The 22930-nt window shown below is 40.8% G+C and overlaps 1 protein-coding gene across 7 annotated transcripts in view; it reads left to right on the plus strand.

Moving 5' to 3' along the window:
- Nucleotides 1-22930, plus strand: part of ralgapa1 (Ral GTPase activating protein catalytic subunit alpha 1) — a 70498-nt gene that overhangs the window by 21738 nt on the left and 25830 nt on the right. For all 7 annotated transcript variants that reach the window (XM_085144009.1, XM_085144011.1, XM_085144013.1 and 4 more), the window contains 24 exons: nucleotides 749-873; nucleotides 953-1190; nucleotides 1554-1748; nucleotides 3410-3580; nucleotides 3714-3907; nucleotides 3989-4087; nucleotides 4169-4324; nucleotides 4586-4714; nucleotides 4811-4936; nucleotides 6459-6517; nucleotides 6783-6891; nucleotides 9979-10089; nucleotides 10340-10408; nucleotides 10494-10631; nucleotides 10754-10937; nucleotides 12803-12921; nucleotides 13041-13160; nucleotides 13398-14034; nucleotides 14114-14229; nucleotides 15693-15817; nucleotides 18833-18904; nucleotides 19041-19164; nucleotides 20013-20168; nucleotides 22661-22819. In XM_085144009.1, coding sequence (XP_085000135.1) covers nucleotides 749-873; nucleotides 953-1190; nucleotides 1554-1748; nucleotides 3410-3580; nucleotides 3714-3907; nucleotides 3989-4087; nucleotides 4169-4324; nucleotides 4586-4714; nucleotides 4811-4936; nucleotides 6459-6517; nucleotides 6783-6891; nucleotides 9979-10089; nucleotides 10340-10408; nucleotides 10494-10631; nucleotides 10754-10937; nucleotides 12803-12921; nucleotides 13041-13160; nucleotides 13398-14034; nucleotides 14114-14229; nucleotides 15693-15817; nucleotides 18833-18904; nucleotides 19041-19164; nucleotides 20013-20168; nucleotides 22661-22819 — 3731 coding nt within the window. The remainder of the gene's footprint in view (nucleotides 1-748; nucleotides 874-952; nucleotides 1191-1553; nucleotides 1749-3409; nucleotides 3581-3713; nucleotides 3908-3988; nucleotides 4088-4168; nucleotides 4325-4585; nucleotides 4715-4810; nucleotides 4937-6458; nucleotides 6518-6782; nucleotides 6892-9978; nucleotides 10090-10339; nucleotides 10409-10493; nucleotides 10632-10753; nucleotides 10938-12802; nucleotides 12922-13040; nucleotides 13161-13397; nucleotides 14035-14113; nucleotides 14230-15692; nucleotides 15818-18832; nucleotides 18905-19040; nucleotides 19165-20012; nucleotides 20169-22660; nucleotides 22820-22930) is intronic.

Below are 22930 nucleotides of genomic sequence, written 5' to 3' on the forward strand. Positions count from 1 at the left end.
AGTTTTCCATCATTGAAACTGTTTGCGTGGGTAAGCATCAGTCAAGCCCCTCTCAGGCATCTGCTCCTTTCTGTAAATGTGACAGCATCTGAGTCCTGTCTGAATGCACATCCTGGTCACTTTTTCATTAGAAAACTCAAGAAAAGACTTAAACTGTTAACTACCTAAAAACTGGATATTTATGAACCTTAAACATCATGGACAGCACAAGAAATAAAACTTTGAGACGTCTTAATAACTTTAAAGTTGTGCATTGAAGTATTTTATTTTGAAAGTCCAGTTGCCGCTAACCAGCCAGGCTCGGCTCTGGTATGTAAATTTACTACCTGCTGGCTGGCCTGGGAATGATGTCATTCAGCTTCCTCTCCAGTGAGTCTCTTCCTGGATTTCCTTAAGAGCGGTTGTCAGCTGAACTTCAGGGCTGTGGAGTTGGAAGAGAGACTTGCTGGTGAAGCAGCTGCATGATGTTGAGGATCAGAATAGTGAGCTGGCCTGTTTGAAGATGGGGACAATGTCTGAATGGGAGTATGCTGTCACTTTAACAGGTTAATAGTTTTGTATACAATGTCTGACAGGGGCTTCACAGTCAGTCTTTGTGTGTTTGCTTACTTATATGGCTCCCTATGCTTGTGAATGCTCATGGTTTTTATCATTCCTCTGTGTGTGTGTGTGTGTGTGTGTGTGTGTGTGTTTGTGTTTGTTATAACCTTGTCTACCTCTGTGCCTCATTATGCATTTGTGTTTGTAGCCAATAAAGAGGAGGTGGTCCAGAAGGTCCGTCCAGTCTCCACTGATGTTGGAAGCAGCAACCCAAACTTCTCTGACCTCATGGATGAGTTTATCCAGGAGAGACTGAGGGCTAAAGGAACTTCAGTTAGTACAACACACACGCTAATTTCAGATTGTGTCATAAGATGGAAGATACGAGCATCACTTTCTCCTCTGTACACAGGGTCGCCGTGGCAGCAGCCCGGGAAGCCTGGAAGTTCCCAGGGATCTGCCAGAGCTCCTGGAGGCCAGTCATAGTCGTGATGGATCGCGACCCTTAGATGATCTTCGGCCTGTCGATGATCCGGGGGTTCCCTCTGAGTGGACGTCACCCGCTAGTGCCAGCGGTTCTGATGTCATCAGCTCCGACAGCCAGTCAGACTCCTTTAATGCCTTTCAGTACTCCACCTGCAAATTTGATAGTAAGGAACAAGATATGAGCAGTTTATTTATACTGCACGGCACACATTTATCCTCTTTTTAAAACAATATTAAAGTATAAAACTGTTATCTTGTGCAAAACTTTTTATTAGTTCATGTAAAATAGTTTTATGTTATTAAATAATCATTTTTTCTGCCAAGAGAAGCAGAAAAACACAAAATAGATTTTTTTTTTTTTTTAGGTAAATTAATCTGTAGGAGTAAGCCATCTCATCTTCTGTTTAACTTTGAAGAACTTTTTGTGAAGTGTTTAAAAATAATCCATCACAGTTTGTCAGGCTGCTGAAATTAAAAGAGGAAAATCAACAACTGTACAGCAATGATGACTTTTCTTTCTTTTGTAGATTTTACTTTTAGCTCCGAGGCGTCTGCAGGGGGAGTTGGATCTGCAGCAGGAGGGGGAGGAGGTCGAGGCAGCTCGCTGGATCAGGACAGCCTTGGTGGGGGCGTGGCCTGTGAAGAGCACGAGGTGGCCAGTTTGACGACACTTCACATCGACTCAGAGACGAGCAGCCTGAGCCACACTGTCACGGTTACAGGTAGGGACATAACAGACTTCAGCTCAATGCCTGCTCACCAGAACCCTTAAATACTGTGTTTTTATGCCATCTAAGGGGTTTTCCCAGTGTGTAATTTCCCATTAGATTAAATTGGGGGGGGGGAATTGACTCTAATAAAGATAGAAGAATTTAAATAATAATAATAATAATAAATAATGCTTATATAACACTGATTTAACGCTTAAATAACGTTTGTTTATTTAGGAACCATTTGATACAGTTTATCAAATTTTTTGGTAAACATGTTGTAAATTAAGTCCATCTGAAATGTAGGTTCTTTGTGTCACTCATGCAAGCACACATACACAAACTAACAATGGTTATCAAGTGTTTCTATGCAAGGTTACTTTAATCTAGTAAACAAATGGTTGTGTATAGGCTGTGTAACCTCTTAGATTTATCAGTTTGTGTTGGTGTTTGCGATAAGCACCTATTTTGTAAACAGATCCTCGTAACACTAATGAAGGATAAAGTAGGACTGGGCATCTAATAGAAATGTAAATTCAATTTCGGCTTCCAGTGGTTATTATAATAGAATAAGATGGAGTAAAATTAATGCTTTTATCCATTATTTTTGCTGCAAAAGATGGAGGTATTAATAATACTGCAAAGTATTTTTTTTTCTTCCATTATGAATCGAGGGCATTCTTTTCCTTCCTAAGAGTCTAGGTTTGAAAGCTCGGCTGTCCCATTCAGGTCTCTGTCGTTTATCTTGTGGCTGCCGTGCAGATCGCCTGAGCTGGTGAAGTTTGCTGTTCACCAGCTCATCTCCCTGCACCTGCAGACATCCAGTGGTTGAAACTTCAGAACAGCAGTTGCCCTTCCAAGATGGTCTTTTGCAGTAAAAAACACACCCCAATCCTGCCCTAACTCCCTATAGGATTCATGAATCCCTGTTAGATATTAACTAATCAAGATTACAACTTTAAACAACTAAGTGATCATGCCTTTTGTTGTAATCAAGCAGCCCTACTCTGAATAGAATATCACACTTTTTTTTTTTTTAATTCAAGCCCGTTTTTTTTACTTTACCACCTCTCTACAGCGATGTGCATCCCTAAGAACATTTTATATGAAATTTGAGTGCAGGCTCTCATTTACCACAATGTTGAGTATCCATTTAAAATGATGTAAAAGGACCCAAACAATGATAGGCACTCTGCAAAAGAAACCCAGTAGAGCAAACCTATTTAGAAATACTCTTAAAGGTACAACATCAACAGATACTTTGAATGCAGTCTTTTGTTATTGATTAACAAGAACATCTATCACGTTTTCAGGATTTTTTTTTTTTTAAAATATCACAGTGATGAGTGTCAATAAAAAGCATGAGAGTAGAATAATAAAATACATAATAGCTGAAGCAAGTAACATGCTTATAAATCACATTAGTGTGATCCAGAACAAAGAGAAAAATGGACTAAACTATCATAAGAAAGTATTTTTCTGATTGTCTTGGTTTTCTATGTGATCTTTAAAATGACGTTTTTTACTATCCACTTAGCACTTAGGTTTTAAGTCTCCTTCTTTGATATAAGTCATAATAAAAACAACCTCTCAGCCTCACATTCCACCATAAAGCATGAATCTCATCCTCCCGTTGCCTCATCAGGAGTTGATATTTTCTGTATTCTTTCCAGGTTCGGAGAGTGCATCACCCATGCATTCACTCGGGGGCTCTCGCTCCCAGACTCCTTCCCCTGCCACTTTGACAGCAGAGCACACTGAGCACACGCATTCCCACTCCCACACCCATTTACAGCTGGACCAGAAACTCCACAACTCTGTCCTACAGACCCCCGATGACCTGGGTAATACTCAGAGGCATTCACTTTGAGATGCATTTTCCTGTTCATACAAAGTGTAGTACTTTAATCATGTTTGTAAATATGAAATACTTTGTAGGATGACTCAGTCATGTTCTCATTGACTCATTTATTCCAGAAACGAGTGAGTTCCCCAGTGAGGACTGTAGTGTGATGGCGGGCGGCTCTCTGACCGGATGGCACGCAGATGTTGCCACAGTGATGTGGCGAAGGATGCTGGGTATCCTGGGAGATGTGAACAGCATCAAGGACCCAGAAATCCACGCTCAGGTCTTTGACTACCTGTGTGAACTTTGGCAAAACCTGGCCAAGGTGAGAATTGAGACATACAGCGAACCCGCAACTCCTGTGTCAGTGAACATGTTCTCCAATGACGAGCTTTTCTGTTTGCAGATCAGGGATAATTTGGGCATTTCTCCGGATAACCAGTCGTCTCCTCCACCCCCTGTTCTGATCCCACCCCTGAGAATCCTCACCCCTTGGCTCTTTAAGGTATGTGTGATAGAGAGGTAACAATAAGGGTTATAACATAACACGTGTTTCAGTGTTAGTTAAGCAATCTTTTCTCTTTAGGCCACGATGCTGACAGAGCGTTACAAGCAGGGGAAACTTCACGCCTACAAGCTGATTTGTAGGATCATGAAGAGACGGCAAGATGTTTCACCAAACACAGACTATCTGACACACTTCTATAACATCATGCATCAAGGACTTCTCCACCAAGACCAGGTAGAGTGGTCTCAAATTTATACTTGAACATAATATATGAACAAACAGCATATTTTATATTTTACAGATTTCTTTAATCTTGCAGCTGTTAATAAAACATTTTTAATGTCAAATACTCAAATCCAGATCTTTAAGCACAGAGTAAGTGCAGGAAAGCAGGAAAATGGGGAGAAAAGATAGTCATGCAGGCAAACATGCTGTGCTACTTTGAATGCACCTTTGAAGCTAAATGTTTTAAAAAAAACTGTATTACTTTTACAGGACATTGTGAACACCATCATCAAACACTGTAGTCCCAGGTTCTTTAGTATCGGTCTACCTGGAGCCACCATGCTGATCCTGGATTTCATCATCGCAGCTTCTAGAGTCACTGCCTGCTCATCACTCAATGTAAGAAATCCTCCCATTTGCAATGTTGGTTTCCAGCTTTACAAGAGCTGATTCTTTCATTCCTGTCCTCCTAACAAGTTTTATTTTCCTTCAAAGGCTCCAAGAGTTGAAGCACAGATTCTTCTCGGATCTCTGGTGTGCTTTCCCAACTTTTACGGGGAGCTTCCTGCTCTCCACCCCACCACAGCTGACGTGGTACTTACCAAGTTCCCTGATGTCAAGGTACGTGAATGCCGATCATCATCTTCCACCTTACCTTATCCCTAGTATCCTCCTCTGTCACAACAACTCTCTGCATGTCCTCCTTCACTACATCCATGAATCTTCTCTTAAGTCTTTTTCTTTTCCTCCTGCCTGGGAGCTTCACATTCAACTTCCTTTGTTTAGTAAATCCACTATCCCTCCTGTGCACATGTCCAAACCATCTCAACCTTAACCTTGTCTCCAGCCTGAGCTGTCCTTCTAATGTATGTAAATGTAGTTTATTTAGGTGGCTGAAATTATCCTTCACCAGAGGCTCCCCTTGTTTGGATAATAGGGAATTATAGCCATCCTAGCAGTTACAAATGCACAGAAAATTCTTCATTTTTAATCTTGCAGCATCCTTTCTGCAAATGATATGCAGCGCAGCCTGGTTCAGTGTATCCACAGTGGATAAACTGTTCATCATACCTCATATGCACTTCTCTGGGAGAGTATTACAATACACTGCAATAAAATATTGAGAAAATAACTTTTTTTTTTTAAGAAATTACTTTAATCTTCCTGTAAGTTTGGGGAAGAGCAGGACAATACAGTTAAACTGACAGGTCTAAAAATGTGTTAGTTTTTTTTTTTTTGTTTTGTTTTTTTTAACTCGCACATCAAAAGCTCAAAAAGTTTATCTACTTTGTTTGTAATCCAGGTCAGTTCAAACATCAGCTGTCCATAGGGGATCTCGGAGGCAAACTAATAAGCTAATGTCTCATCAACCATTCTTGTTTGAGCTAAGGGCGATGGGAGTGATGTTGTTATTGTTGTTGGTGCCATGTAAACTGCTAATGCCATGCGTGGCAGCGCCTCAGGCTCACTCACTGCTTTCTTATGTGGCAGAAGCTTGTTTTGAATCACTAAGCGGTCATTAACACTGACCAGAGGGACAAGACCAGGGAGTGTGTGAACGTGTCTGGGGTGTGTGTTGACCTGTTTAAACTGTGACTATGTGTCCATATTTAGTCCAGCATATGTGTCTACGATATGCATTAACACCACACGGTGTAGTTCCTTGAATCTGTTTCCTGTTTGTCTGACTGGGAACTATTAAGCGTGTCCTCATTTTCTGACATGTGTTGAAATGATGGATGCTCATATCAAACATTGCGAAATAATGAGGTTAGCTTAAAGGGAGGGGGAAATGAACTAAAATGGCTTGTTTCAGATACTGGACAAACTCAAGGACTACATCGAGGCCTTGTGTAAGATAGAGAAGGATTATTTTGAACAGTGAATCATGCAAAGCTGCTCTAATAGGTCAATTTTAAGGATGCAGTCTCTTTATTATTTATTATACACACCTTTAAGGGCTACTCAATTATGCCAAAAATCATAATGCCAATTACTGTCATCAGTATTTCAATCTGAGTTCTGCAACATGATTTTTTATATTAATGCCTATAATAACAATACTAGTGGTCAGCTGATATATTGCTATTGAAAACTGATGTGCTGTATGTTTTTGTTTTTTTTGTTGTTTTCTTTTTTTAAGGAACATATCGTCAAAACCATCCTGACCTCTGCCAGGGATGAACCCTCTGCTCCTGCCAGGTAAAGGGTTTATAAAGTTTATTTATTTATTTTCATTACACATATATAGTGTTGCGCTGGTGCCCCAGGTTACCTAAAGTTATCATTTGTTAATAAATTCCTTCAGTATGTAACCACATCTGTTTGTGCTCACCGTTGGCGAGTATTTCTTTATTTTATGCTGGTTCCTGTGTGTAATATTAATATATGCAGTGATTCCGATAAACTGCATTTATAGAGACCTTTATTGCAAAACTGCTTGCTCACACTGTGCTGTTTTTGTCAGGTGTGTGGCTTTGTGCAGTCTGGGGATATGGCTGTGTGAGGAGCTGGCCCACGGGACTCAACATCCACAGATTAAAGATGCTCTCAATGTGATCTGTGTTACCTTGAAGGTCAGTCACACCTCAGTACATCTATAAATAGCAATTAAGTTCTGTTCAGCTGGACTTCCAAAAAGCAAAGTAAATTTTATATTTGAACTGTGACTCATTAAGACTGAAATGTCAGACCAGTCTGATCGCATTATGAGTTGTGTTATAGTTGTCTGTTCTCACACTTTGTCCCCAATGACCATGGATCTCTCAGTTTCTGACTGTGGTCCAGTGAAATAAGACCAAAGCAGTGACTGTGATTCAAAGGCACAGCAGACTGGCCGCATGTTGCACAGATCTGCTCAACACACTAGTGCCAAAACATCTGCTCCTTTTTAGGCTGAAAGTTTATCATACTGTTCCCATGAGGCAAGCCATGGTATAGTGCAGACCACTTACATAGACAAATAAATTTAATGTAGTGTATGAGAGAACGTACGTCTGTTCTTTATCCTTTTCTTTCTTTTTTTTTAAGACAGAGACATTATCAATGATCTCATCTCTACATCTGAATGTGAATCCTATTTAATACTTTGTGAACCCTGAAAATGATTGGCTGCAGCCGGATTGCCAATCCAAACTATAGAACTCGTATCTTTGTTGATATATTACTGTTGTTGTTAAGATAGCCTTTGATAGGAAACTCCTATGTAAAGTCCTGTAAAATGTGCCGGTTATAAAATTAGAGGGTCACTGTCATCATGCCTCTCACTCCTCTCTGTTCTAAACCCTTCCCACTAGACAAGTATGGATACATGAGTGTACTTCATTAAAGAGAATAAAAATTAGCAACAAAGACTTCAGACACATAAACATAGAGACCAGTCAGCGGGGCCCTGGTGAGAATGTGTGTTCCCATGGAGGTTGTTGGCAGTCCCTGGAGATGGTTGAAAAGAGGTTGCTGCACCAAAAACCACTCGCCAACTAGTGGCTGTGTGGCAATAAAACTGCAATAGAAACTAGAAATTAAGTACCTTCGCTTTCAAAGTAAAAATGTGTCTTACCACTGCAACTGACACGTTTCAAGAGAAGCAACACTTTTTTTGGCCAACTGTGGATGCAGGGATCTCTATTCCTGCATGACTGTTTCTTTATCAGTTGATTTTAAGGTAGCCTTGTTAACCGGTGCAAGATTTTTTTCAGTCTGATTAAAATTCACTGTAGATCTTCACTAAATAAGGTAATCGTTTTGACATTGACAGAATTATCTAACTTTTAAGAATTGGCGGAAGTTGATTTCTGATGTAAACAAACATCGCTTTCTGGGTTTTTTCTTTAATGTCCTTTTACTCGACATCTAAAAATAGTTCTGGCTATTCTAATTTATTAGAATCAGGGGAATTTATTTATTTGGGCTCAAGAGTTGGGAGTTTGTCTTGTAATCGGAAGGTTGCCGGTTCGAGCCATGGCTCCAACAGTCTCGGTCATTGTGTTCTTGGGCAGACACTTCACCCGTTGCCTACTGGTGGTGGACAGAGGGCCTGGTGGCCCCAGTGTCCGGCAGCCTCGCCTCTGTCAGTGCGCCCCAGGGCAGCTATGGCTACAATGTAGCTTGCCATCACCAGTGTGTGAATGTATGGGTGGATGACTGAATGTAGTGTAAAGCGCTTTGGGGTCCTTAAGGGACTAAGTAAAGCGCTATACAAATACAGGCCATTTACCATTCTAAAAGGTTATAATGCATTTTTGTCCAATGGCAGAAACATGTTGCATACCACAGCTTTAAATTCAGAGTTATAGATAAGGTAAGCAGACCAAAGTACAGAGTTAATACTGGAGGATTAGATGGAGGGTGTGTTTAACATGTTGTCCTTTGAGCAGCCAAAGTACGATGGAAAACGCTGTTGGAGATGAGTGTTGGTGTTGGTGAAATTTCCGTAGTGGGCTTAGTGTGTTTCAGACTGGGAGGCCTGTGGATCACAATAATACGGCCCAACATTTACTGTCATCTAAAGCCAAACACACACACACTCACACACGCATACCTTTTCCACCTTGAAATCCCTTGCTCGTGTATCGGCAGCCAACGACCCATCACACACACACACACACACACACACACACACACACACACACACACACACACACACACACACACACACACACACACACAGTTGCATTCACTCACTCCTGGGAGCAAACCCTGGACTGTCAATATGTTTGGTCCTTCTTCAGATAGGAGACTAATCCAGAGGGAATGCTGCAAGCTGTGTCTCTCGCGCACACACACCATTGCATGTATACACACATCTTGTCCACTTTTGAATCTCTTGCCTTCATACCAGCAGCCAGTAGCTCCAGCCATTGGCTTTGTGACACACACACACACACAAAGCTTGAGGGATTGTCATATTTCCATGCTCTTCCTGCTGTTCTCTTTGCCTTTCATCTGTAAGCATTTTTTGCCTTGTTGTCCGTGATCCTCATTACAGCTCGACTAATCTGTAAATTCTCTTTCTTTGTACTTATTATGCTGTAAACACCTTGTTAACCTTAAAGAAGTATAGCAAATACTATCTGTGGGGTTTCAGCACGGATAACTGATGTGTTAGTTGTGACAGATAAGATGCTTATATGATACCTGCCAGTATTAATTTGAACAGTGCCAATATGTGAAGGAGAATGTGTGTTTTTAGACTGGCAGGCAACACAAAGAGAAGCTTTAGAGATAATAAAAATAGATGATTTATTATATGATATTTAGACTAATAATTTACTGACTTTATATCATTTTTTAAATATTTGTCTGTTGGTAATTAATGCCATCAGGCCAATTGTGGATATTTTTGTTGACTAATTTAAGCCGAAGTTATTAATAGCTTAGAAAAAATGTGCAAGCTACTTGTTTAAACCTTCTAACGGTCCTGTGGAACCATTCATCCTCTTTTCTGGACATGTTCACTTCCTAGAGAGAAGGTTCAAAATAATTTGGCCTGAAATAGGATTTGGTATTAACAAGCAACCTCATTATGGCCGTGTGAAATACAAGACGTGCCAGTGACAGATGTTTGATAACTGATGCAGATGGATTTTGCTAAAAATGAGTGTGTTTGAATTTAACCCAGACCGGTGAATTAACATCAATGTTTTTTCTCCTCTGTCTCTCAGTACCCCAACAAGAGTGTAGCGCTGGTGGCGTCAGACATCCTGCACCTTCTGATCAGTTACGTTGATCATCTGCAGAAATTCCCACCCGACACTCCAAAGAAGATCGTAGAGGTGAGACATAAAATACAGAGAACATTTGAGCAACATTAATATCTTAATATTTCTGAATATTGGTTAAGACTGCTATTGCTTTGCCATAACATCGTAATGACTGAAGTCATGCTGTGTAAAGCCAAGGCCTCACAGTGCTGGTAGACGTTAACAAATTTTTTATAGAGGTTTTAAAAACTGTGGCGGCTTCACGGTGTCGCATAACTTCAGAGGGATTAATGCTCATTTTAATCTTACTTTCTTCTTTCAGATTTTGATTGCCACCATCACATACTTGCTGCCTACTACTGAGTCTTCACCTCATGAACTGGATAAAAGGGTAAGCTGCTCACATTCACTTAACAACACTTTTTTAAAAACTCGCTGGATTGTTAGTTTTTAAAAATTGTACTTGTGTGTTGCAGCTGGTAGTTTCCCTCCTGTTGTGTCTGTTGGATTGGGTGATGGCACTGCCCCCAAAGACTCTTCTTCAGCCTGTGCAAACACGAAGCCCTCCAGAGAGGGACCAGCCTACCAAAACGCTCCTCAGCTGTATTTATAAGGTATATGCTTGTGTTTATATTCACATATATGTCAGTATTAGGCCAGTTTGGCTCAACTGGAGCTGTAAACGATACACAAAGGAATCCACTCATGCGCTTTTTTCTTTTAAAAATGTGTCCAGGTATTACATGGCTGTGTGTATGGGGCACAGTCTTTCAGCAATCCCAAGTATTTCCCGCTGCAACTGTCGGACCTGTTGAATCCAGACTACGACCCGTTCTTGCCTTTAGAGAACCTCCGAGAACCAGAACCGCTACACAGTCCGGACTCTGAGCGATCCAGCAAACTGCAGCCAGTCACCGAAGGTAATGTATCAAGCAGTGGAAATGCACTGCTCCGCGGTTAACACCTATTACGTTTCTGTTTTTTCCTCTTGTCGCTTTAATAATCCATGCAATGTGGTGCGTTGATCCAGATGCATATAGAAAATCTTTACACTATGACACCAAGGTCTCTGCAAAACCTTTGGTTTAGTCTTTACATGTGTGCACACCTGTCTGCATCTGTGTCGGAGTATATATCATCTCCTGCTGTGGTTCACCAGGACTCTGTCTACTTTAATGACTGGAGTAGCCTGAAAGGCCATGCTTCTCTTCTCCTGTCTTCTCTCGTCTAACCACTAATCTTCACTTACACAATTCCGTTTTTTATTCTTTTAATATCCTAAGACTATTTTCTGCTAATGTTCCTCTCACTTCTATTACATTCTGCTGGCTTCATTTATCATTTATTTTTGCTTCCCTTTGCCTTGTCTGCCTCTTTTAGAGCACCCTACGAGGTTCAGGGAGTCATTGAAAATCTGGTCAATACATATCTGTACTCTGTGCACAGCCTGTCAATAAGGAGTTGCCGTAAAGCGTGCGCGCGTGTGTGTTTCACAGTGTGTGTGTAATGATGTTGATTAACCAGGATCGGCTGGCAGCACAATGTGTGATGGCATTGGCTTCTTCTCAGCATGGTGCAAACTATGTACGAGCTGAAAGTGTGCTTGTACTTTCTCCTAGTTTCTACAGTGATTCCTTAAGTTAACTCATAAACTAAAGAACAAGTCAGAGTATCCTTCACACTTTTTCTGTCACTGTGAAACTGCAGGTTTAACACTTTTGTTGTTTATTTTATCGGTGGATGCTACTCGCCTCTCTGCAGTAACACTCCAGTCCAATCAGCCCTACAGAAGGCTGCAATGCAGAAGATTTACTTTGCTAAACCGCTGCTAAAAGATAATGAGAGAAAATTAGTTTATTTTTATTCAATCAGTGCACATTAATCAGAGAGTAAACAGTAGATATTAAGCCTGCTGTGTGTGTAATGAATAGAGACTGAAGAGGGTCAGCCAAAGGCAACACTCTCTGCAAAGTGATTAAAGTTTATTTATATAGCGCTTTTCACAGACTAGCCCCAAAAATGCTTAAAACACAATTGATATGAAAATAGAATTAAAATAAACACAAACATAAATAAGAAAACAATTTCAGCAGAAGGCCTGAAAAAATGTTTTGTTTTAAAGACTCTACAGAGTCAGCTTAACAGAGCTGGAGTGGCAAACTGATCCAGAGCCCTGCTGCCACAGCCTGAAAGCCTCTGTACTCCTCTAGTCTTCAGTCTTGTATGAGGACATCATCTGGGATGGACTTTGTTCTTGCTTTAATATTTAATTTTATTTTATTTTATTATTTTTAAATGAGCTAAATCTTTGTATATATATTTTATATTATATTCTCTAAAGAACATTAGATCAGTGTTCTCACAGTAAACAGCTTGTTTCTCATTTTAAGTAATAAAACTATTCAATGAATTGTTGTTTTAATGGTTCATCTCTAAATGTATTAAAGTGTAACAGCAATGAATTATATTTGTATTAATGGTAAATGCATTGACTTACATTTAATAGAATTTCTAATTACTAATACTGAGTGTGTTGTTTCTGCGATGATACCAATCAGTTTCTTTATGATTTCCAAAAAACATAAATATAATTCAGCATTGCTATTGCTTACCCCCCACCCCACCTGCTGCAGCTTCCCTTTAAATTTTCTCCAGAGCAATAACACGTTTGTCTTACAGTTAACTTTCTAAATCCTGACAGTCCAATCCCTTATTTTTATTTTTCATTATAGGTGATGAAATGACCTCCTAACTATATCTTTTATCGTCTGCGTTCTCTCTGCAGTTCGTAGCCGTATTCAGCAGGGCCTCGTCTCCATTGCAGCCAGAACAGTTATTACCCACCTGGTAAACCATCTGGGACATTATCCCATGTCCGGAGGCCCCGCTACTCTGTCCAGTCAGGTACTGTTACTTTGAGTTTGTTGGGTTAACTAAGTTATGTTAAAGGGAGGCGACTCTGCGAAATGTCGAAAGCTGTTGTTATTTTGCTGCTGTAGTAATTATAACGTCATGTTTTGCAGGTGTGTGAAAACCAGGACAACCCGTTCTGTGAGAGTGCAGATCTTGGACCAGAACTTTTCCATTCACCAAACCTGCAGTTCCTGGTTCTGAATGGATCCACGCTGCTGTCTGTGCTTCAGGTAAATCTTCATAAATGTTCCAGTTGCTTCTAAGTGTATTTGTCAGGGTTAAACATACATGAATTTATTACTTGAATAATTACTTTTACACCTGGAATACAAATATGATGATTACTGCATTTATTATATTATTAACACATTAGTGGGGAAACAATCTTTAAATAATATAAAATATTTATTTTGTGATTTCTTTACTATTTTATTTTATTTTTTGCTTCTTCTGCCGCTATTTTCCAGATCCGATCAGAGTCCGGTGTGCCAGGAGGCGGAATGACGGCTGGTTTGTCCTCTGCTCCCGCTTGCGTTCGCGTCATCATCCGAGATGTAGCTGGAAAACACTCATGGGACTCCGCCGTCCTCTATGGGCCTCCGCCATGTTCTCCTAACAGTCCAGCGCACACACTTTTAACACACACGCAGTCACCTCACACTACAAATCTTCATTTACGCACCCCACCAGGAGGTCCGCCGAAAAAGATGGGAGCGAAAAGAGAAGATAGCGAGGAGGACGGGCAAGAGGAGAGGGGGGCAGAGGAGGGAGTGAGGACGGATGGTGACAGGCAGGAGTCTCAGGGAGAGGGAGAGGAGGAAGCGGAGGAGAGGAAAGCAAGTGAGGGGGAGAAAGAAGATCGGAGAGGAGGTGGATTTGAAAGGGAAGAAGAGGAGGAGGAGGGGGAGAAAGATGAACATCGAATGGATAGTGAGGCAGATCCAGCAAAGTCGAGTTTAGAGCAGCATCTGGCTCCGCCATTGGCTAAACGCGTGTGTCGGGAGGCGGTGCCAGCATGGGACTCACTGAGAGAAGGAGATGATGCACTGGATGAAATGCTGCAGTACCTGGGATACTCGAGTCCTGAGTGTCTGCAGAGAGCAGGTATTTGCTTTAATCTGAACTCTACAGCTGTTCAGCACATTCCTAAGTAGCAACTCTGATTCCTGATTGGTTCCCGCAGGTATGCCGCTCAACATCCCAGCACCTCCTCCAGTGTGTGTTTCAGAGAAGCAGGAGAACGATGTGATCAATGCCATCCTGAAACAAAGTGCTGCTGAGAGAGACTTCGTCCTCCATGTGCGTGCTGCCTATGTTCACATCAATAGCAATCATTAAACTCCTGAGCCTTTAGTTATTGGACCTTCACACGTGCAGTACAGCATGTGTTTCCCTATGTGGGGATTTATTACAGTTCTATCGTCAGACTTGTTTTAAGAGTTATTATTTGTTTTGTTTTTTTCAGCCATTGCTAATACATGTCATGATTTTTCTGTTAAAATAAGTCAACGTGTCCCTACTGCACAGAATCAAAGGAACATGCCTCCTAAACACAGAGAAGCTAACTCATAATACCAAAACACCAAATGATTTTATAACTGTTATTTATTTTATCAGTGAATCCAGCATTTCTGAAGGAAAGAAGTTCATCTACACTCACTGGTAAATTTGCTAGTTACACCTTGCTAATGCCACAGAGGGCCCCCCAATTTTGCATTTAGAGCAGCCCTCATTCTTCATGGCATAGCTTCAACAAGGTGCTGGAATCATTCTTCAAAGATTTTGTTCCATGTTAACATGGCATCACACAGGTGTGTCAGCTGCACATCCTGTGATGTGAGTCTCCTGTTCCATTGCATCCCAATGCTTCACTTTTGGTTTGAGAGCTGATGACTGTGAAGGCTATTTGAGTACACTGACTCTTTGTCATGTTCAAAAAAAAAAACTTATTTGAGGTGATATGAGGTTTTTGACATGATATGTTATCCTTCTGGAGATGGGTACACTGTAGTTATATAGAGATGGGCATGTCAGCCTGTCAGTAATACTCAGGCTGTGGCATTTAAATGATGTTCAGTTGGTATTTATGGGCGCAAAGAAATCTTATGCCACACACCATTACACCAGCAGCCTGACCAGTGATTAAAAAAAAACAGAATAGCCTTCACGTTTACACCAAATCCTGGATCTACTATTGTTATGTCACAGCAGAAATTGAGACTCATCAAACCAGAAAATGTTTCTCTAATCTTTTGTCATACAGCTTTGGGGTATTGTGGTATCGGTTTCCTGTTCTTAGCTGACAGGAGTGGCTCTCAGTGTGGTCTTCTAGTTATGGGTGTCTGGGAAAATCCCAGCAAATCAGCACTTTCTGAAATATCCAGACCATCTGACACCAACAACCACTTAAATCACCTTTGAATTATGATGCTCAGTTTGAGCTTCAGCATATGACCATGTTTATGCCTGAATGCACTGAGTTGCTGCCATGGGATTGTTGATTAGGTATTTGTATTAACAAGCAGCTGAACAGGTGTACCTAACAAAGTGGCCAGTGAGTGTATTAAAATTGATTTTACATCATTCTGATTTGAAAATAATCTGCAGAAAAACACTTGGTTTAGTGTAGCGTGATTAAAAGCACCACCATTATGTTTGTTGTCATAAGCCTCGGTGGTGGCTGGCGCTCATTGTTGTATTTTCCATGTTTTATTTAATTATTTGGTTTTTGTGCATTAAAATGAAGCGATCGAATGTTTCAGAGAGGTGAGGAGCTGAACATGAGAGCCGTGCATCAGACCGAACCAGAGACTCAGACGCCACAGTCGGCCTTCTATTACTGCAGACTACTGATCAACATACTGGGGCTCAACTCCTGGGAGAAAAGGTAAGATCGAGCACTGCACGCTGTGACAATCCCAAATTAAACTGGAATTTTGGGTTAATGATATTTATGTTAATGATCACTTTAAAAGGGATTATTAGGGCTGTGTAATGTACCTCTGTTTTTAAGGTGAGTTGTGGTCCACAGGGTAATATCTAAATGTTCAGTTAAAATTCAAATACAAAAGAGAAGAAAACCTGGATAATCCTCATTTCTAAAACATAAAATCGCCCAAATTTAAAACGGACCTAATGTTTTAAATATTATCACCCAAAATAAGCAGCATAAACTTATTTGGAAAGTATTTACAGAGGTCAGAGCCAGGAGCTAATTTCCCAATGACTTCTTTAGGACCAGAAGTATTTTTGCAGCCACAGCTATCGCCCCCTGGAGACGATTAAAAAGAATGCAGGCTTCAGGAACTTCTCATTAGCTTTATTTTCAGCCTGCCTTGTTAAAGACTTTTAAAACTGTAATTTTAACATCAGGGTTGATGTGGATTAAATGGCCAGTTTTTAGCTTTGTATTTTAATCCTGGTTGAGACACAACAGTCACAGCACACAGTAGTCGCATTAATATTCTACTACAGTAAAAATATCTGTCAGTGGATTGTGGTGACTTTCTTTTATCGTTTCTACAACGCAGCAGACTTTACCAACTGTTGCTAGATGTGTGAGTGCAACATAGTTATTATATGGTACCTTCACAAAGGCTTTACTAAAAAAATATAACGCACAATCGCACTATATTGATGTAAACAACCTTGTTGCATCCCGTATGTCATGAAAATATATCTATAGCCCTTAGATAATGTTACTCCAAATGAGTTTTAGTTTTTAACATGGATATTTTTTTTACTCTCTAGTTTAATTTTATGAAAATATTATTCTTTCCATTAAGATACGATGGTTTATTCTGTCATTTAAAAGCCATAAAACATCATTTTTGTACAAGATATACTAACTAAGAGGCTGTTTTCGATCTGGAGTGTCTCTTTGAGCAAAGCATATTCTTGCTTAATGCAAATGAAACAAAAAAAGATTCAAATTCAACAGAGTGCTCTTTTTTTTTTCATTACACTTCACATTTTGCCATTCATAATGCACAGCATTTCATCTTCTCAGTGACTCTGGGCTAAAATACACAATGTCGGGTATCACTTTAAAAGTGCCCAGCCATCTAATGGACCCTCATCGCTCTTTATACTTTATCCAGGGAATTACACTTTCTGCATTCAGCCTGCACAATAGACTTCTTAACACACCGTGCTTGTGTGTGAGTGTGTGTGTATAAAGAGTGTGTGATAATGAGTATAGTGCTCTATTGATCAAATTCAACCCATTTGGAGTTAGAATAAAAGAAGAGGAGAGAAGGATCGAGCGTGAAGTGGCAAATCAGAAAACAGGATGAAATGAGGCACATGTAAATGTAGACAGTGAATTTTTAAAAAATGACATGGTGCCAGAAAAGGTGAGTGAATTTGGAAGGTAAAAATGAGAAATTTGGATGTTGGAGAAAAGGGAGAATAGACGGATAAGGATGAAAGAAAAGAAGAGATTGTCTAATCATGTGTTATTGTCTCTCCAGGTATTCATATGGGGCATTACAGACACTAAGATACTGACAGTCACCTACGTGTGTGCATGTGTGTGTCCCCTTTTATGCTTTTCCCTATAATCCAGGGTGTAAATGGAGTCTTTGAGAGCAGAGAATGAGGCCATTACCAAGTATCAGTTTAATAAAGACCAAATTGCTGTCCCCCTCTCGTTCTCTCTCTCTCTCTCTCTCTCTTTATCTCCTGCTCTTTCTATCCCGTTTTTCCCCTTTCTCTAAGAGTGAAAAGAATGACGTGTCATTATCAGTCCACTCCAAGCTTCACCACTCGAGTCTAGGTTTTATATCAGCGGTGCAGAGGTTGGGGGCTGGTCGCTGGGACACTTTGAACGGCCTCAGGACAAGTTAGTCTGCATGAAAGGCTTTTGTTTTCATTAATAATAATGTCCCTTTTCTTTTATGTTTGGACCCTGAAAGTGGCGACGACATAAACTGCAGGCCCTGTGATGTGTGGCTGCGTTTGCTCATTTATATTAAAACCCAGTAATCTGTATTTGTAAGGCCAGAGTTGAGGCAGCAGCTTCAGAAACCCAGCACCTCCCCTGCCTCTTACACACATTTTGTTTTATATTGAGAACAAAACATAGTAAAAAAATTGGACTGCAAATACCGCCTGAAGCCATTTTAGACAGACCTACAGGAAAACCAACATGCTATGTGATTGTGTTTAGTAGTAGCAATTACTGGACAACCACAGCTGTCAGCAACAGCTGGTAACCCCCAGCCCACGTTAAAATGATTTAGAGGACCCAAACAGATTAGCCACAAGGGACTGAATGTTAAAATCCTTCTTTAAAATCTGGGTTGTGGTCATTTATGGGTGATCTGTCAGTGTGCGTCTTCCTCAGTCTCCACTCCTCCTCTCTATGGTCTTGTATTAAAATGAGTTTTTTTTTTCCTCAAGCGCTGAGTCTTTGTGGATCTAGAAGAAGCATGTTATAGGGTGTCAATAGAGGAACTGTGGTACTGCATGGGGAAGTCAAAAGTGACAGATGTGAGGCTAGTGCAGGACATTTACTGCATATTTAAAGGCTAAAAGGTCCATTCAGAAGCAAGTGATCAGGGATTATGTTTAAAGATACCTATAATTGCTAAATAGGTCATGCAGTGCAACAGGTAATATTGTTAAACTCCTTGAATTAAAGCTAAAAGTCTGCATTTCAGTCTTATCTTGATTGTATGATTATTATTATTATTTTTAAATCCCCTTCAAAAAAACAACGTTGTCATGCTTTAAGCCCTTGTGGACTTTAAACACCACTTCTTTTTTGCCATTGTGTGAGGGTGACAAAAACCTGCAACCAGCTAATTAGTCAAGACAGGAGTGACAGCCGGTCAGTGATCAGGCAGTTCAATCTTAATGATGATTTATGGTTCACGACTTGTGCACTTCTGTCTTACAGGAGTAGTTTTCACTTGCTGAGGAAGAACGAGAAATTACTGAGAGAGCTGAAGAATCTGGATTCACGGCAGTGGTGAGGAGCCTGGAAAAAAAAACATCTTTTCTGTTCATTCAGCTTTTTGTCAGATCATACTTTGAACTGGTTTGGTGTTGCAGCTTTAATAGGCTCTCATCTGTTTTGTTTTGTTTTTTTCTTCATCCTCTTCCAGCCGTGAAACCCATAAAATTGCAGTATTTTACGTGGCTGAAGGCCAAGAGGACAAACACTCCATACTGACTAATACAGCAGGCAGCCAGGCATATGAGGACTTTGTTTCTGGACTGGGGTGGGAGGTGAGAACACATTTATACATGTATTACTTATCATTATTATGTATTTAGCATTATCAGGACCATTTCAAAGTAATGAAAACCTAAACAGTCACCCGTATGTTTTATTCTTTTTAGCAGTGTGTGATGAAGCAAAACACATAATTAATGCAATAACAATAATATTTCAGCCTATGAAACCAAATACGGTGAATTCTGCTTAAGTCATCTTTAGTGAATACATGTACTCTAATACGATCAGCTTGGGCACACAGCTGTGGCCCACCTTGTTCAAACCTTCTGTTTGTGAATGGCAGCCAATCAGGAGGATGCCAGGGGAAAAATGCACATTTTAATAAGGCAAAATAAGTTAAAACAGTTTGCAGATACTCATATGCTAGGCCTCAGAGCTTGGATTGTTTTTCACTGGTGATTGTTGATAAAAAATTGTGGGGGCTTAGAAGGGCGGGAACCACTGGCTTAAAGGGGAAGGAGCTAAAGTGTCTCGTTACAGACAGAGGTGGAACTGATGCGTCTCATTAAGCCGAAGTAAAAGATAAATAGTTATATTTTGAACTAGAATCCATGCAGTGCTATTCCAGCAGAGTTCAAGAATTAAAATCTGGAGAAAGGAAGTTTGAAATTTGGGAAATTAGCTGGTTATTTAGGATCATTTACTGCTACTGACAAAAACTTGTTTTCTTTATAATATGTTAGCACTTTGATTAGATGTTTAGGGACAAGAATATAGTGTGAACACAATCCACAGCATTTATAGCCTTACACAATATGAGATAAGCTAACTGAACGCAGAGGTTATATTTTGTTAAATGGACCTCGCTTGATATTGTTTGTGTGCTTGGGCCATTTAGGTGGACCTGCCCACTCACTGTGGTTTCATGGGAGGCCTTCAGAGAAATCGCAGCACAGGCCAGACCACTCCTTACTACGCCACTTCCACTACTGAGGTCATCTACCACGTCTCCACTCGCATGCCCCACGACCAGGACCTTAACCTCACCAAGAAGGTAACGCACTCGACACAGTTTATCTAGACATGCAGATGGATGTATACAGGCTCTCTGTGAAGGGTGCTAGCTCCTCTTCGGTGTTTTTTTTGTTGTTGTTGTTTGTTTCTTATAGTGTTAATAGTGCTCCCCACTGTAGCAGTAGTAAATTTGTAACCAGTCACAATTAAGTATGAAATATGTGTCATTAGCAGCACTTTATTTGCTGTTTTGGGCAACACAAAAAACCACTGTGACATTTCAAAAATTGTCAAAATTGCTTGATAGATGGATGGAAACATCTCCCAGACTACATCCGAGTGTGTTTTATGTGCTGTGGAAAAGAGTAATTAGTAATAATGAGCATGCTTATTGTTCTAATTTCACTTCTTTTATGTAGTGAGGGGACAAGAACTCCTCAGTCCTTCTTTTCGTCCACCCACACCTCTTTGATGAGCATAGGTACACACTCACACCACTCCGATGTCAGTGCTTCTACCCCACACCAATGCATTCAATAATTCCTCGGAGCAATCACGTCTGTATTTGTGCAGTGTGGCGCGTGGGGTTGTATCAGCCTCTAGGCAGCCAGGTTTATTGTGCGTGTGTGCGGTTGTGTGTGTGTGTCTGTCTGTGTACACACCTGTCATCCCCCAGGCACTGGGCGCTCTGCACATGGCCATAATGTCCCCATAATCAGATCATACTTCCTGCTTCTCGGCCTATCACGTCGCTTCAGGCTCCTGATTGGATTATCACCGCCTGGTCCGACACCATCAGTCTCCCTGATCAGCTGATGGCCCCATCAAACACGCATAGTCACATACGGACACGCACACACGCCACTGTGAACCCGTTTAACGTGACACAAACACACATCCACGGCAGGTTTCATTCACATCCGTCTGCCCAAATAACCGCACAGCCATACATTTGTGTTAATGCTGGACAAAGCGAGTGTACACAGGCTTACAGACACAGTTTGACAAACGTGTCCACAAACAGGTTAAACTGAGATTTATCATTGCCACCCCCTGCCACACACTGAAAACACAAACAGTGTTGTCCATCGCAGGACATTTTTCCAGGTCTACGTCGTGGTCCGTCTCATCTGTGCAAAACACGATTAAATGATTAAAGCTGCATTACACCAGGTGATCGTGGCATCAGAGATGACATCACTCTGAACTTCGTCACTGAAACATTTTTAAAATAAAAGTACAGCTCAGAGAGGCATATCAGACACCAAGACTCCAGACTGCCTTAAACTGTGCCACCTAATTGTTCTGACACCCAAAAATACGACTTGAGGCTCATAACTCTTTCTTAAAGTGCAGTAATGGAAAGAGCATCAGTTCCCAGTATTACTGATGACGGTGAGTATCCTGCAGACACAGGAGGGGGTTTAGATTTATTCAAGGCAAAACTTCATAGATATATCAACTTTATGCTTTTCCCATCAAGTTCTGTCAGGTTAATTAAGCCTATAACTCACTGTATTCAGGTAAATTCAAGTCAGTGCTGCATGTTGGCGAAATCACGTCCAAATGTGTTAAATAATGCTTACATTAAAAAAATTTAGTTGACCCCAAGCTTATATACGAGCTGAGGACCAAGCGATGAACTCCATGGTCAATGCAAAAGTGCAAAAACCTGCAATTCCTCCAGTGGCCACTTGAGGCTGGCTAAACAAGTGAGTCAGTTCACAAAGACTAAAATTACCCAGTTAATAACTAATATCCCCGTCGAAACAACTGTACTGTTGTAACTCATCTCTTTAAGTGCTGATGGGCAGCAGTAAGCTGACAGTTGACTGTAAGGCCTCACCTTCACTAGTTCTAGTCTTTGAACTGGACTAGCTGATAAGTTATAGGCACTTATGTATGTAACGGGTAGTGTAACATAAATACCACCATGTGTAAAATGCAGTCTGTGATGTCTACAAACCAAATTACATCATTAAACTTTGCATCCCGGTGCACTATTTAGTTTGTCATAAAAGTAACTGCAGTTAAACATTTAAAAGGATCTGTCTTCAGCGTGTTTGTCTCATGGCCAAGGACAAGACTGGCAGCTATCAGAAGGTGTGTACAGAGACCTCTGTGTGGGGAGGTGGAGGGTGGGGGTGTGTGTTTTGGCAGACATCAAGGTTAATGACTGAGCTGTCACCAGCCCCGACTGTAGTCGGCGTGGGTGTGAATCTCACACACAGTCAGAGGATCACACACAATCCCATCTGTCTTCCAGCCCCTACTCCATCTTTCCGGGGCTTCACTTTGTCTTGTTGTCCACTCTCCATCTTCACACACTCACTCCATCACGCCCAGGGCCACCTAAACCACATATACACAGACTTCAAAGCCTTGGGGTTATGATGGATACAGCCTATCCAGCTCAGTTTGCAGACCCCTCTCGGTCAATGTTGGTGTTTGAGTAATAAGGTTATATGTTAATAATAATATTTTTCTTCCATTTTGATTCTATTAATTTCTTTTCTTTTTTTGCCTCTCCAGCTCAGACATCTTGGCAACGACGAAGTCCACATCGTCTGGTCAGAACATTCCAGGGACTACCGCCGCGGGATCATCCCCACTGAGTTCGGAGATGTGCTAATCATCATCTACCCCATGAAGAACCACATGTATTCCATCCACATACTCAAAAAACCAGAGGTAAACACGCAGGACTAGGCAGTTGTTCGTTACACACAATCCTCTTGCCTCTGAAGCAAGACCTTTAAGCTCATTATTAAAACCTGGCATGGTCATTTAACTGCTCTCTGA

Source organism: Neolamprologus multifasciatus, chromosome 19, assembly GCF_963576455.1.
Source record: "Neolamprologus multifasciatus chromosome 19, fNeoMul1.2, whole genome shotgun sequence".
Taxonomy (NCBI): domain Eukaryota; kingdom Metazoa; phylum Chordata; class Actinopteri; order Cichliformes; family Cichlidae; genus Neolamprologus; species Neolamprologus multifasciatus.